General features: G+C 35.4%; 1 protein-coding gene across 1 annotated transcript in view; it reads right to left on the reverse strand.

Annotated features, from left to right (window-relative positions):
• Positions 1-16520, reverse strand: part of STAM (signal transducing adaptor molecule) — a 33088-nt gene that overhangs the window by 8629 nt on the left and 7939 nt on the right. The window contains exons 2-10 of the mRNA XM_066552665.1: positions 13817-13901; positions 7225-7300; positions 7042-7137; positions 6367-6513; positions 6005-6095; positions 4807-4999; positions 4388-4482; positions 3036-3124; positions 1360-1447 (exon numbers count right to left, since the gene is read on the reverse strand). Of these exons, the coding sequence (XP_066408762.1) occupies positions 1360-1447; positions 3036-3124; positions 4388-4482; positions 4807-4999; positions 6005-6095; positions 6367-6513; positions 7042-7137; positions 7225-7300; positions 13817-13901 (960 nt within the window). The remainder of the gene's footprint in view (positions 1-1359; positions 1448-3035; positions 3125-4387; positions 4483-4806; positions 5000-6004; positions 6096-6366; positions 6514-7041; positions 7138-7224; positions 7301-13816; positions 13902-16520) is intronic.

Here is a 16520-nt window from a genome sequence, read left to right on the forward strand (position 1 = left end):
TGGCAGATGCTGATCAACATTTGATAGAAAACCACTTCGTTTTCTTCTGCCATCCACATGTACAGTCACAAATGTCTTTGATTAGCATCTGCCACCACTGGTAGGAACCAAGAACTCAAAACACATCTACAGCAAAATTTTCAGAACCTATGCCAAAACCACTAGTTCACCAAAGCCTAATTAAGTGTAGAGCAAGTAATCTTGAATTAGCATTGTAGAACTATATGTAGCCATAAGTTTGACATGTGCTGTTGCAGGTAGCTGGGGAGTAATCATCTGACCATACTACTGCCTTCAGATTCCAGGAGCAGTCCCATGGTTCAATATAAAATTCAGCATTGCTTTAATGATCTCACAGTGTATTTTGAAGCAACTCCTAAGGTAAGCCATATCTGTAGGCTGGTTGACAAGCATACCTTTAATTTCTCTGCCTCTGTCCTGGATCAGATACAGGCAATCTGCTTCTTAGACAACAGCCTCTATAGCTATGTTTGGGACTTGAAAGAATAAAACCAGTCATGTTTCTTTTTACCTCTCTTTAGTTTCAGTGGAACTAGAATATGTGTAGACATGTTGCTGATGTGAGTTTCTGAAACAGGATTCATTTACAGACATGATGAACCAGATGGGTGTGGAAAGATGGGAGATATCTAAAAGTTTACAAACCTAATTAATTATTAACTTCTAGATAGATGTAGAAACTGCCATTTTCTTAACAAAATCTGGTGTCATCTGAATTGTCACTTTAAGCCTATGTTCTGTCTTGTAATTGGGAAGTTTCTTTTCTTCCTTATCCAAAACTTAAAAATTTTGGTGCATCTATCAGCCTAGGTAAAATGATCTATAATGTCTCTAAGAAGAGGTAGTCTAAACAATGACTCAAAGAGTAGGATAATTTGTAGCACTCTGTGAGTTATTTGTTAATATGCAACTCCTCCAGAAATACACATGCAAGTGAAAGGCATGTGGGACACCCACAGGTCTATTCTAAGTCTCTCTAGTATTTCTGCTTCCTCTCATGGAATCTTCCTGACACTCCTTTTGCCACTCATGCTGTGCTACCCTGTGAAGGAAAAAAATTATGAATGAATATGAGTATTTATGTGTCTTGAAAAGGGAAAATAATTTAGGAAACAGTAGAGAAAAGTAGATTTGTTTTAAGTTAATATTTTTGACTTTGGTCTCATGGATGTGGGAAACAAGAAGTGAGAAGATAATTATGGCTCAGGTACTTTTCTCAGGCATGCTTCTCTCATGCACACGAAACTGAAGTAGTTTCAGCTTAGTTTCAATCTGCATTGATACAGAAAATTACCAGTGAGGAAAACAATAATGAAAAAATTCATTCTTTTTTGTTACCCTCAAGATGAAGCAGTTCTGGGAGATCTGGCTGGTCATCAGATGGATCAGCACTTTGTAACATCTGCAAGAGTTGGTCCATTTTATCCTGGAACACAAATCATATTATTAGGGCAAATGTGGCAGCAAGGGAATTAGCACTTTCAGGATAGTAAATTAAAGCAGCTGTTCACAACAGCCATTTTGATCTCTTGGCACTTCAGAATCAACTAGACTAACTTTAAGAAATTGCAAATTATATATGCTACTTTACAGGAATGAAGATGCTTGAACAAAAAATGCTAAATGAGAAAAAATAGTTGTAACAAGTGGAATGTACACAATACTCCTTTATTCCTAGAAGTCCTTCTAAACATGCATTATTTTCTGAGCAGTTCCTATTTTTCCAGCCTAGATATTACATATGCAATACCACCACCTAGTGGGATTAGTGGAAATGTTTTGACAGAAGACATTGAGAAAGTACTTCAAATTCACTGAAAAGAAATTTTAAGTGCATGAGGCCTATTCAGCATATGAGCCACGTCATTACCAATATAATGAAGTGTTGTTTTAAGATGATGTTTGGAGGCATCTCAGGATTTACTTCAGAATAAGTTAAGTTTAAGTAAGGAGTTTAAGTGCAACCCTTTTGTAATAAAAACATCAAAGGTTAGAAAACAAACAGGCATAAAGTCTTTGAAAAATATGTCTTGGACTGAACTATATTGGTAAAGTACCAAAAACATAATATGTAAATTTTTTTCATCATTTATTAGCTGAGTACTATCAAATAAATAGCCTTTTTCACATTGAGTTATATAGGTTGTATAAAGGAAAACCATGCTTTGTCCTCCTTAAACCATGGAAAGTTTGGGAAAAGTCAAATTAACTACTTCCTTAAAAATTATACTGTGGCCAATTCAAAAACAAAAGAAGACACTGAAAATCAACAATGGACTCACAGAAAACAAAAGCTGGAAGGCTGAAAGCTCAAGGCAGGCCTCAGATAATCTATATCAGCAGGTTACAAACTAAGTATCTCCCGGGAAGAAGAGTTTTTGAGGTGGGATTTAAATAGGACTTCAGGAAGACAGTAACTGATTTCTCATTTCAAAAAAACAATATCAGAACCCAGGTTGAAGTAAAAAAGAAAAAAAAAGGGGGGGGGGGAATTTCCTGGACTGAATGTTCCTGGAAACCTTACAGGATCACCGTGGTGAGATTGTAAATATCTTACTAAATACTACTTACACAGGAACAGAATTTTAGACTTTTCAGGAACAGAAAGAGATCTTTCAGTCTGAGGGTAGACAGTGATGATTACACTGGAAATAAATCTAAGTGAGCAGTCAAGATGAGTATCTCTATGGTATCCTGAAGTACTTAAAGCAAAATTTGAAAGTAGATGTACCACTCAGCACTATGATTCTAGCTTGGAGGTAAACAGATGTACAACCCTCAAGTAGGGCCCTAAATGGAATGCAGTTGCAAATTCAGTTTAATAAATTCCTAAAAACTTCAAGACTCTTAAACAAAAGAGAATACTGAAGATTTTATTTATTACTTTAATGAAAACTCTCTTTCCATGCTCTTTTTATCATATTTTTGAAGTATGAGATGAAAGGGTTAAACATCACATATTTAAATGTCCCAGCAGTGCATTTTATACCAATCAGGATTTTTGCCATGCTTACTTCATCAATATAAACTGGTTCTGGCTCAGGTTCTATTGTCTCTACTTGAACTTCATCACTGAACTGCACTGTTTTCTTCTCAGCTTTCACTGTAAGATAAACAGCCAGATTTAATTTTACAAAAGAAAAAATAAACAATGACATAAATATTATACAACTAGTAAAGGTTTTAGGTTCCTTGCATTTGAAATCTCTACTGTGAAAATTTTAAAAATTAGTATTTTATTGACATTTGAAAGCCACAGATCTAAATAATTTTCTTATCTGTAAATCACATTATAAAAAAATAGATCAGTTCACACAAGCTCAGCAGAAATATGTTTTAGCAAGTAAATGGCTTTATCATAGTCTCCCTATACATAACATATATTAAAAGGTTATCAGGATAAAAGACTCAGAAAGACTGACTGGAAAAAATAGGGCTACCAAGTCAAGTTTAAGATTAAACTGATAAAATCATCTATGACAAACTGAGCCTTCTTTTCTCCAAAGCAAAGTCCACAATTGAAAAGGTCTCAAGATTCTCTATTCTTTCTTCACCAAATCCTATCAGCAAAGCATCTCATTCCTCTGTAGTGGAGAGTAGCACAAAAAAAGCTCTATATTTAGCAAAAAAGCCAAGTATGACTCTTATTAGATAGTCTTAGCATAGCACAAATGACTGGTACAGCACATAATTCTGCTGACCTGCTCATACTTCTAGCACCCTCAAATTGAGAGCACAAAAGATTAATCTTGCAAACCCATGAGATTTACAGAAATCTTGAAGTCTTATCTCATATTTCATATTTTTATTAAATATTTAAAGTAGATTTGATGGATATAAATAAGCTGCATGCAGAAAATCCCTCTGTCCACTATGCACAGGTACATACCTACAATAGGTAGGTTTCTTGAACTATTTGAGCAATTTGGTACTATTTGAACTATTGGTAATCTTGGTACTATCTTGAACTATTTGGTAATCTGCCTCCAAGTCCTATCTGCCATGGGGCCTGCAGTTCTACCTCAATTAGATACGCACCATTGCAACTGGACAAAAAGGCCATTTGGAAAAAAAAGCTGCTGTTGTCCATGTCTGTCTAGGTGTCAATGGAGTGATTTCATGAGTCTCAAAGAAGCTGCTGACAAAGGCAGCAGCAGATAACAGCATTTTTCAGCAGGAGACAGTTTGGGCAACCTTGGTCTGACTGTTGTTTGTTATAGCATAGCAAGGGCTCCTCACTTTTACTTCAATGATCACATTCACTTGCAACTGAACTCTATCATAAGGGGAAGGAAATCACCCATGAGCCATGGCAGAGTTAAACATATATATATATATATATATATATAAATGTAATGTTACTTACTCATTTCAGGCTCAGCAGAAAGATCAGCTGTTACAAAATTAGATGGAAACAATCCGATACCCTGATGAGTCTCACCTTTCCACCAATTTGGATCACTAAAGATTAAAAAAAATAAGTAAAGACCCCATACATCAGAAATCCCATACTCACATGGAACTTTCCTAGGAATTGCACAGTAAAGGCTTTTATATTACTAGCACATGAATATAACTTGCATATATGCAGAAATCTTTATAAGGAAATTTTATGCAAATACATTTATTTGTAAAAAATTGAGAAGATAACAAAATAAAGTATTAATACAAAAATACATTTCCATTCATTGCATTTCAAGGTATGCTTCTACATAGAAGATATAATTTTTTCTAATTAATTTTTACAGTTTAACATAATTCTAGTAGGCTTTCTATATAACTTACCTGTCATCAAGTATAGTTATAAGTTCTCCAGCTTTAAAAGTTAGTTCATTATCTTCAGCAGCCTCAAAATCATAGATTGCACGAACCTTTCGGCCTTCATGTTTGTGGTTTGTCAAAAGGCTTGAGGTGCTTGGATACAAACTGGAAAGTGCTGTCTGTTGTTGCCTTTGTTCTTTTAGTGACAGCTCAATAGCTACAAAAGAAGAGTTACTCAGATGAAAATTCCCTATAAAAATGGGCTGATGGATATGAAAATTTAATTCTGTGAAAACTTTTAGTATAATTCTATTCCTGTTCCATTTTAATGACTTTGTGTCTTTCTCTTAGAATTAATGGAAAATAACAAAGAGAGCAGAATTCTGTCTGTGGATTTACTGAGGCTTCCAACATGGACAGGATGATTAAATAGCATTTAAGAACAAATATAATAACTCCACAAAGTATATTATTGTTACAACCTTGAACCAATGTAAAATATTTACATTCTTATTTTACATCTTACACCACGTTGAACTTTTCCAGATTGCTTGAAACATTAAAAAGACCCATCTGTTCCAGTGCACACTGGTTCTCTGTTAGACAGAAGCCCTTAGCCTGGATTCACAGAATCAGATTTACAGAGATTGGCTGAGGTAGGAAGGTACCTATGGAAGTCATCTGGTCCAATTCCCTGCTCATGCAGGGTCACTACAGCTGACTGCCAACAACAACTTTTTACTATCTCCAAGAAAAAAGACACCATGATATCCTTGGGAACCAGGTTATCATGGTTATCCCATGATAACCTGTGCTAGGGCTTGGTCACCTTCACAGTAAAGGCCCTCCTTAATTCATAATTAACAAAATGATTTTTGCTTAAACAAGCAAAAATTTGCCCCTTCCTTTATTTCCCTCCCTATCATTCCTTGAATAATTTCATATTTCTGGGTCATTTTCAATTGAGCTTGACTGAGCAGAGAAGTTTCACTCATATTAAACTCAGCTCAAGCTTGCAGAAAAAAATGGATCATATTTAAGACGGGGCAGTGTGGAGACAAATACTATGAAACTCATGCAGATATGGTTTGAGACACAGATCTCTTTAAATGTAGACTTTGGTGGGTTGACTGTTGAAGAAACCATTAGTAACACATACAGACTGACTACTGTTCATTTAAATAAATCAATATGCATCATGTCAGCAAATAAATGCACTCACCTTTAGCTAAATCCTCCTCTTCCTTTTTGGTGGCTACTGTACCAGGATCTTTGGCAACTAGAGCTGGACTTGCTTTTGCCTGTTCAGCAGCCTAGCCAAAAGTAAAAGATGTAAAAATGAATCCAAGAAAAAACTGACAGTGCATTAAGTTCACCATTTTGCTTTGTATTCATCTGCTACATAAAAATCTAAAATAATTTAGACCATTTCACTCCTCAAAGAAAAGTTTTATTAAGACAAGGTAGCTCTCATTTAGTTTGCCAAACATTCTAGAATTCAAGACTACAAACTGTAAAATACAGAGCTAAGGATAAAAAGAATTTGTGACACACTTTGACAACAACCACAAAAATCTAATATACCTGTGAACCAATAGCTGGGAAAGTAACTCCTTGCTCCTTAAGATTTTTTATCATAGCAGATATTAAACTAAGCTGTGGGTCATTCTTGAATTCATCAGTCCATTCCACCATAAGGGCTTTCAGCTTTTCACAAACTTTTGGATGACCCTGCATGGACAGTCAGAAACTAGTTAAATGATGTAAGAATCTGGTCTTAATTTCAAGTACTTGCATATTACTGTCAATATAAAACATAGATACCTTACTTTGTAGTCAAGTTTAGCACTCAGTCTTTATTAGAAAGGGAGAATAATACATCGGCATTGTGTTTGTGCCAGTACAGTATGTGCTAGGCCCAAAATAAAGTAAAATAAGATTACATAGAACCCCCTGTTCTATCTCCATTTCATCATATTTGTATTTAATGTTTTACTGATGTTATTTAAAGTGAAAATATAGTAGCTTATTTATAAATTAACACGCAACACCTCCCCCAGACAGAATACCTATGTTAACTAGTATGAAGTGGCATTCAGGAAGTTGTGAGAGCCACAGTCTTTACAGTAATCTTCCCTCCTTCCCCTCCCCCCTCTTTCCAGTTCTCTAAGAGTAGATTCCATTCCACTTTCAGATTATCCCAATTCACTACCTAATTTCACTTACAAGTGAAACGTAAAAGTGAATGCAATACATTACCTTATTCAACACATTGCTTACTTCACTGGCAAAATCTCTTGAACAGACTTCTAAATGAAAGATTTTGCCACAGTTTGATACACATGCTCCTAGAAGCTAATGAAAGAAAGATTAAAACTTAGATATTTTCTTTTGCAATATAACATTTCAGGAAGAAAATGAACTACATGAAAAAGAACCTACTGTTAATGCTTGCATAGCGACGTGCGGATCTTTATGGTTCACTCTCTTCATAATAGAGCGGAGGCAGTCCTTAGGCCTGAAAAACACAGTCCAGCTTTAAAAATATGGAATGGAATGAACATTTCCTACTGCACACATGACAATGCTGGCAACATTAAGAGACAGCAAGATCTCCTGAACACCGTGAGTAAATTATTTAGTAGCTTATAATTTAAAACAAGGACATTTAAAAATAAATTAAACAGCATAAACAGTTGTAGCCATTTCTATCTGTAGGATTTGTATCTCTCTTAATTATCAAAACCTTTCAGTAATTTATATTACTTCTTGTACATAGAGCAAATTACTGTAAATACTCCAGAAATGCATAAAATCCCTTACAATTAGAGAACTGGAATTTTCTGTAGCCCATGCATCTACTCCTCTATATTTCACATATTTATGTAAGAACATTTCTTTACATACTGATTTATCAACACCCTTTTATTTTGAATTACCACCATATTCTTCAACGTCTCTTTTAATCTACAGAATAACATTAATAAAGACATGTAATGAACCAATAATTTCTAAAAAAACCTGTTAGACAATCTACATTAAAGTTACAAAACAATTAAATACCGAATTCAAGTCTTACCTACCTTGTGGTAGATAGAAATAACATGAAAAGCAACTTCAACAAAGAATTTGAAAGGGGACTTCAGAAAGTTTAACATATTAAAATGTATGTGACTTTCTGCTTTCTGACACTTTGTTCCTATCTATAAAGTAGTGGAAAGCTGAGTCAGGCTGAAGTAGGAATTTTTAAGGGCATAAAATCATAATCTGTTGAACAGCCCTGGAAAGATAACCCTGGAAGAGGATAAGTAAAGAAGGAGGAAAAGAGAAGGTAAATCTAAACTAAGAGATTTTATACACTTATGGAGTTTACACATTTATAGCATGGTTGTCTTTGGAAGCAAAAGTATTTTTCTGTTGAACTGATATCCAAAAACTAACATGAAACTCAGGTATTAGTTACATCACTGCTTGGCTATACTATATTTGGCAGTGTCTACATTTTACAGATATGTCCACCTCATATTTAGTGGCACTAATTATAGAAAGTGCTGTCACCCAGCACAAGTACATATCATTCAGTGTATACCTTCACATACCAATTATTACAGATGAAGGCTTTAAGGCAAGTACTATCTTTTATCCATTAATTATCCAAGACTTCTCATATGTTCACTTTAGTTGAGAAAGAATACAAGCTAAAATTGTTAGAAATAACTGCTTTCTTTAACCATTAGTTTATGAGTAGGATTAACAATGTGATATGATTGCAAGCTCAAAAAAGTTCTTGCCCATTGTGAAGCCAGTATTTATAAAGGCAGGGTGCAGGATCAAGAGCTTAGCAGTTCAGGAACAGGATCATTAGCCTATGATGTTTTTTACAAAGGAATCCAAAGTCATATTAAAAGTAATAAGAAAGCCTCAAAGCCAAATGATCATCCACATGTCTCAAGTACAATCTACTTGTTTATATATTTAAAAGAAATGATCAATGCTTGAGTGTTAAATGTTTTTAAATACTCAAATGTTTAAAATAAGAAAAATTTTGATTACATGTAGATAGGAAAATAATCCAGGTGTACCGATCTTTAGTCACACAGAGTAAGAAGACCTATTCTAGACAGGCCTGTAATTCTTATCTTTACTTCTAATTAATTCATCATATAATTTAGTGCGTAAATTATGAGAAGCACTATGCAGAAACCAGAGGAAAGCATGCACTCTATGAGTGTAGAATTCTGTCTACTTATTAGGCATCTCTCCAAATTGTACTATACAAATATTTGGCCACAGGTCCACTCCAATGATGATAATTTCAGAGGCACCACAATGAGTAGTTATAACAAATAAGTAGGGTGAAAATATGGCAAGATATAATAGAAGCTATGTATCATATGTGGCATCATATGGTATCATAAACCAATTCATCTAGAAAATACTCAATGAATTTCAGGTTTAGTTTTAGAAAGCAGAAAAAAAATCTGATTATATTATATTTAACAAGGACACAATTAGCAGCATTTGCAATATAAAATACTACTCTGCACAAAATATTTCAGATATATTCAGGAATTTATTGTTCATTTACAGTCTAAGGTAACTCTGTGGGACTCAGCTTTCCTCCTTGCAGTTTCAGAAACAGGCTGGTCATTAAGCTTCCTGGTCAGCCTAAGAGACATACACTGCAATTACAATGTAAAATGCTACTGAGATTGTGTAATGTGAGGGGGAAAAATGGAAGACACAATGGAAAACTATCAAGTAAGCAAGTTTGCTGCTCTCTCTTGCATGAACAAGCACAAAAACAACCAAAGAAGAAACAGCTAACCAGAACACTGACTTGCTGAGGCAGTGATTAATCCCTAAGGAATCAAGACAAAGTTAGGCAAGCAGCAATATGGACAAACCATTTCTCAAAGACAATTTGCCAATACCCACCCCCAACAGAGAGCACTGCAATGAACATTTCTATTTTCTCAACACTTGGTGCAGCCTCTCAGCCACTGACTCCATTTTTTTCAGACATCTTTTTTTTTTTTAAGTAACTTCTCTTGAAAAAACCTGAAGTTGTGAAAGTTTCAATGTAGACTGGTATGTCTCATGAAATAAACAGTACAAGTGTCTCAAAGCCAGATGCAAACCCGATTGGCTAGCATTGAAATTAGTGAAGAAGGGGGGGCATCTTTGCTAAAATATACCATACCTGTCCATTAATTTTTCCTTTTATTCTGTTTAATGAACCATCCAAATTTCATATTGTTATTTTATTCTGAGATGATAAACTATAGCTTCAGTTTTGTAAGCATTTTCATTGTAGAAAAGCAACACTATGCAAAAATCGATACCATTCCTGTAGTCAGACTTAAAATGCCAGTCAAATATACAAATCATAGAACAGCCTGAGTTGGAAGGGACCCTCAAAGATTATTGAAGTCCAACTCCTGGCCCTGCAAAGGACAGCCTCAAGAATCACTCCATGTGATTAAAATTTTAAAAAATTTTAAAATTAACAAGTTTTAAAGAATGCTGTACGAAACCAGGAGGCAGAAAGGATTGCCTCTAACAGTAAAACCTTTGTTTTAATCATGTTTCTATGCTGAAAAGGCAACTTGCTCATTGAGCTAATATTGGCAAAAAAACAGGATGCAAACAATGTGATGTGCAACTGCTGAGCTGTATGATCTCCTAATGGAAATTCAGAGATTAAAAAAAGTGTTGTCTCATCATTAGACAAATTTTAGATCATCTAAGAACCTGATATGTGAAGCACGCAGAAAATGTTAATTCTGTATTACATAGAGTAGTATTTCATATAGGCTATTGTAAACAAATCATACTGTTTAAAATATGACATATTTTCTGTCTTTCCTGTGTTTTCTATAAAAATTCTAATAACAACTCTGATTTCAAAATTCACAAAAAACCAAGAAAGTAGTCAAAGAGAGGGATTCAATGGAATTCTAACTTGCTAAAAATCTATTTTAGTTGTTTGGATTAAAGTAAGCAAGATAACATTTTCAGCAATTTGTAATTCTCGGTATGGAGAGAATTACAACATAAAAAATTACAGTAGCAATTATGTTATGGAACTGGAACTAATTTATCTTATGAGAAAATGCAACACCTTTGTAGCATAACAGGTTTCCAACAATTAATCTGGATGCCAACAAGTTTGCAGACAATGCACTATACCAGAAGTGCTACTTAATGAATAAGTGTTTTTCTAGGCCCCATGGCTTCAGGCGTAAGGCAATCCACATCTAGAATGCTGCAGGATGCAATGGAGCTTGTAGACTACTACAAAGAAAATCCACAAAAGAGAGATTTTTGTAATCTAAACTTCTGCCAGGAACAGTAACAAACAGCTTGTGCTAGAGCAGAATTGGTTAAAAAATTAAAGCCAATCCCAGTTAAGAAGACTTGCATCCTTGTAAGAGGAACTTAAACTGCAGGAGAATTTCAAACAGCTAAGCATATCTCATTTAAACTTCTTAATGGGAAACATTGTATTGCTTTACCTTACTACTGCACGACATAATCCATTAAAAACAAAGAAAACCCACTCTCAGCAAGTTTTAAAAGAATCTGAATTTAAGCAACAAGTCAGCTGGCAGCCTATTACAAGCAGGATAAATACTACAAAGGTTAAAGTCCCACTTCTCTTTTATAAAACAATTGTATTAAGAAAAAGATTAAAATACAAATACACAAAAGAAAAAGACCAAAACACAAACAAACCTCAGAAATCCTAACAGGAATTTATCTCCATATTACCAGATCTCTAGCTTTATCTGTACTGCTGTCTCTTGCAGCTACACACATTTGAGCACTGTTCAGGCTATGTTGCTGTGAGACTAAATTTCATCTGTGGAAAGGCTTTCAGTGATTAAATAGAATACTGAAACATTCAATAATATAGTTACTGTTACAAGCTTGGCATCAGCGTGCTCAAGGAATAGAAATGCAATTTTACATATAAAGACTAATATGAAACATTATTAACAACTTGCCAGCTGTTATCTTAACTACAGTTATACACAACAGCAGAGAAGTCTCAATATGCTGTGCTATTTTTATGTACTCCTCCAGAGACCATTTCTAATCCCAAGGAATAAGATTATTTGCAAACCTGTCCTTAGGAACAAAAGTCCCAGGTGGGACTGTGTTGTCTGGCATCTCATACTGCTTCTAGCAGTTCTAACAAGGCAATCCAAGTCACTCTCAGAGAAGCCTTCCACTGCATCAGTAGCAAAACTTTCTTCTTGAGTTTGTTCCATCCCTAAATTTTTACAAGAAATGCTTCAAAAAGGTGTATTTTAAACATTTCCAAGTCCTAATACTACACTGACTGAAAGCACTATAAATACTCTGAAATTGTTTAAACTGTATTTTTTAGTTGCTAGTTCAAATTATACTTTATCTTTTCTTGTCCAAAAAGTAATTTCAGGCATGAATTCTATGAAAGAGCTCAGTAAATAATCAAACATGAAACATTAGCAGCCCATATTAAGATGTGTTTAATTTAGTATCACATCTCCAAAATGTACATTTTCCAAAGCCCTGCTGGCAGAGAATAACTCCTGAAAACAAGGAGAAGAAACACAAAGCCTTGTTGTTTTCTGTGATAAAGACACTGGTGGTCTGATGGTGAGAACAATGGAGGGCAGCAGATGCTTTATACCTTGGTTTTAGCAAATATTTGACATACAGCTGAAGCCTTTGTTGTGTCCTTATCACATAGCTAGTGAAATATGGGCTGGATAAAAGTGGGTGGAAAACTGGTCTCCTAGGCTCAAAGAGTTGTCACCTGTAGTGCAAATTCCAGCTAGCAGGCAGTATCCTTCAGGGATTTCTGCTGGGAACAACAGTACTCTCAGTAACTTACTGACCAGAGCAAGTTGAAGGGGAACATATCAGTACACTAGAGGCCATGGATAATGTTCAGAGGGACCTGGACAGGCTGGAGAAATGGGCACACTGGAAGTTCAATAAGAACAAGGATAAGGTACTGCATTTTCAATGAAGCCAGGAGCTGACCACATGAAAAGCAGGAAATTATCTGCAGGTTCTATTGGGTGAGAAGTGTCAGCAGCACAGCCTGGCAGCTAAGACAACCAGCCACATCCCAGCTGAAACTATGGGCCAGCACAACCAACAAGGTCAGGAAAGTGACCCTTTCCCTCCATTCTGCACTTGTAAGATTGCATCTGGAGCATTTTGTCCACTTTGGTGCTCCCCAGAGAAAGAAGGCTATTTACACACTGCCCTAAGTCAAATAGATAGCTGCCCGGACAGTCAGGGAGGGTCACATACAAGGAAAAGATGAGAGAGGCACTTTCAGCTTTGAGAAAGGCAGCCAAAAAGTGGGGCTTACTGCTTTCAACAAGCAATTAATCAGAGTATACACAGAAGATGCAGCCAGATCCTTTCTTAGAGCTGCAGAGTCACAGGGCAAGATGCAACCAACAAGTTGGAACTGTAAAAATTGCAAACAGATTGGTTTTTTTATCTCCTTACTTAGTAAGTAGAACTAGTTAAATACTGAAACATGCTGCCCACAGAAGTTGCAGAACCTTTGACCTTGGAGGCATTCAAGACTCGACACGGTCCTGAGCAACCTGATCTAATTAGACCTGTTTGAAGCTGGGGGGGTTGGACTAGATGACCTCTGGAGGTCACTTCCAACTTAGATTATGATTCTGTAAGAAAAATGCCTCATGAAGCTTCCTGGTTTACAGGGATACTGCTAAAACATATCAATTTATTTTATCTGCTACACTGGCGGAAAGCTGCTGTACACAAGTTACACAAGTCCTAATTTTAACACATCAGCCAGTATATCCAAAGCAAGGATTGCAAAATATTTCAGCAGAAACCCCATACACTTTCCTTTTATTTGTAATCAATTTAAGTTAAATTCAGCTGTTGTAGAAGTTTGTAGAAGATAACAAAAAATTCACTCCTCTCACCTGGGTATGAGACTGAAGTAACAGAATTAAAAACGTTTGGGGAGGAAATTCCTGAAGTTACTTACCCTGTGCGTGACTGTCCAACTTTATCACAGATGTCTAAGATGAGGCCCCAGTCCTCTGCAGTGTTCATCTCACTGGTTGCTTTCTCTGATAAATAAAGTACAAATAAATCAAAATACAAATTTTTAAAAAAATTTAATTGTTAGCAAAGACATTGATGTATTACCTCTTTGTATAGTTCTAAATGTATGAAAAATCCCTATACTTAATAAAACTCATATATTAACAATGTTGTATCTAATTCCTTTTAATTTTCTAATGTTCACTTGTGACCATTAATTTTAATTAATAAGCAAATATATTTTGAGGTTGTTTTATCACATCATAAAGATGCACACAAAATATGACACAAGCAGTATAACTATCAATAGATTTTTTTCCATTTGAACTATAAAGTTTAATAGGATATGAATACCCGAAGCATTGGTTCACTGTTTGCAGAGTCAGATACAACTGAATTTATCACCTTCTCAGACACTAAAGAGCTGTGTCTTGCATTTCCTTTCATGTATTACATCTCAACAAGAAAGATTTAAAAAGTCATCATAATCACTAAACTTCTATATTCCCATTCTTACTTCTGCTTTGGATGGAATATTTCACTGTTTCTTTTCAGCTATAAAGAGTGCTAAAACAAAGTTAATTTCAAAGAAGCCCCTGTGACTCTTTCTTCCAAATTTTTTGAATAGGACAATAGTCCCTGGTAAAGACTAAAGAAATAGAGAGAAGAGATAGAGAAGAAATATATTCAATGTCAGAAGAAAAAAATAGACTCCCTCTCTATTTGTCCCCCCACAAAAGCTTAATTACAGTAAGGATAACAATAAATAAAGGCATTAAAGGAAACTGGGCCTTACACTGCAGCTCAATAGAAGATTATCTAAACACTGATACATCAGCTCAGAACTGAAGAGCATAAAGGAATGTCCCAGCATTTTTAATTACTAACCAAAAAGTAGGACAATGGGCATAGAATAATACAGAAACTTTGTTTCCCATCCCTGCTCTTCATCTAATGTTTACAGCTTCATCTACAAAACACAAAATATGCCTCAGCAGTAAATACCACCCTTCAGGGAATGTCTTAGACTAATTAGTTTTATGAAAGGAACCAAAGATTTCCTATAAAAACTTCTCTGCCAGGAAAGATTCATTATCTAGATTAGCACTGGCAAAGTTGCAAAGACAAAGACAAAGTAAAACATCTAATCTCCACAAATTACAAGGATTCTTCATATCTAAGTTGATAGTTTTTCTTATGAATGAGTTTGTGTCCCACAAATTGATGTAGGTTACAGTTAATTCATTTCTTAATTCAAACAAAAATGCAGAAAAGCAAAACTCTATGTTTATGTGCTCCCAAAGTATTTCTGAGGAAAATCAACACTGACATATATACAACTGAAATGATAACACATCAGCTCTATGGCCTGATGCAAGTAAAGTGCAAAACAGTATAGGGAAATCCTAAGTGGAAGTTAGTTACTATTCTGTATGTTCTCTCAGATAAAGTAGAGGGACATTACCTCTTCTCTCTAAAACCTATCAGAAAACTTGTTTGATTAGAAAAAGCATTCATAATCAACAGAAATATCAAAAATGATGGATAGACATCATGCTAACATCTAGTACCAAGATATACCAGCTGATCACCAATCACTTCATTTTCCCTTCAGTCTGCTGTTGTTCCAATTCATGCTTATGACTAACAGTCATAGAGATTTGTGATTTTCAGGTAAGACACTTGAACTCAATGCCTTGCATGAACCATCACAGACCAAGGCAGTCTTCTGAAACTGCAGTCTATGCACACAGCAGCTGTTCTGCTCCAAAGACAGTATCAACTCTGTAGCACCAGAACTGCCTTTTTTTTTTTTAGGAAACTCAGAGCCTGAGTTTCCTACACTGCGTTCCTCAGACTGAAAGCAGCTGATAAGCACAGTCCAGAGACACACAAAACAGACCACATGGAGGCAGTTTACTTCCAGGACTCCACTGCTTCAGTTCCTTGCCTGCTCTACTGGAGCTGTACCAGCTCCAGTCAAAGAATGCCTGCACAGTTCTCTCCAAAGCCTTCAGCTCCTGCCAAGCCCCGAGCTCACAAACCCACACTGGTCACTCTTGCCCAATGCTGCACTTCAGTTGGCACATCCTTTAGCAGAGAGATGAGCAATCCAATGGAACTGGAACCTTGGTATTTTCCATTGTTCTACATAACAGACAGTTGTCTGTATTTTTGACAACAATTGATCCTTCTTTCCTCACTATGTCAGCAAAGAGATATGACATAGCAATCAATTATGTCTTCTAAAAACCAAGGACTAAACTAATGCATGTTTAATGTTTTACTATAACAGCAAACTGTGCTTTATGCTAATTTAAATACTTTGGCTAAAACTACAAATAAGATAGCGATTGATGAAATCCCTGATCCACATTAACTACACCAATTATAGCCTTTATTTTAATTATCAATGAGAACATTTTGCAAATTTCTCTATGAGTACAATTACAAGTTTTTTGCTATGACCACGTTCTTCCTTGGCAGTCGAAGTTAGTCCTATATAAAAAGTGCCATTTGCTTGTAATGCCTTCCCCTAGGATATTTCCTCCACCAACAAACATTAGATAGTTTCTTAGTAAATTTCAGCCTGAAACCAAATTTCACTGTATACTTTCAGTCTTCTGTAGTAACAATCCAATAAA

Source organism: Molothrus aeneus, chromosome 1 (assembly GCF_037042795.1).
Source record: "Molothrus aeneus isolate 106 chromosome 1, BPBGC_Maene_1.0, whole genome shotgun sequence".
Taxonomy (NCBI): Eukaryota; Metazoa; Chordata; class Aves; order Passeriformes; family Icteridae; genus Molothrus; species Molothrus aeneus.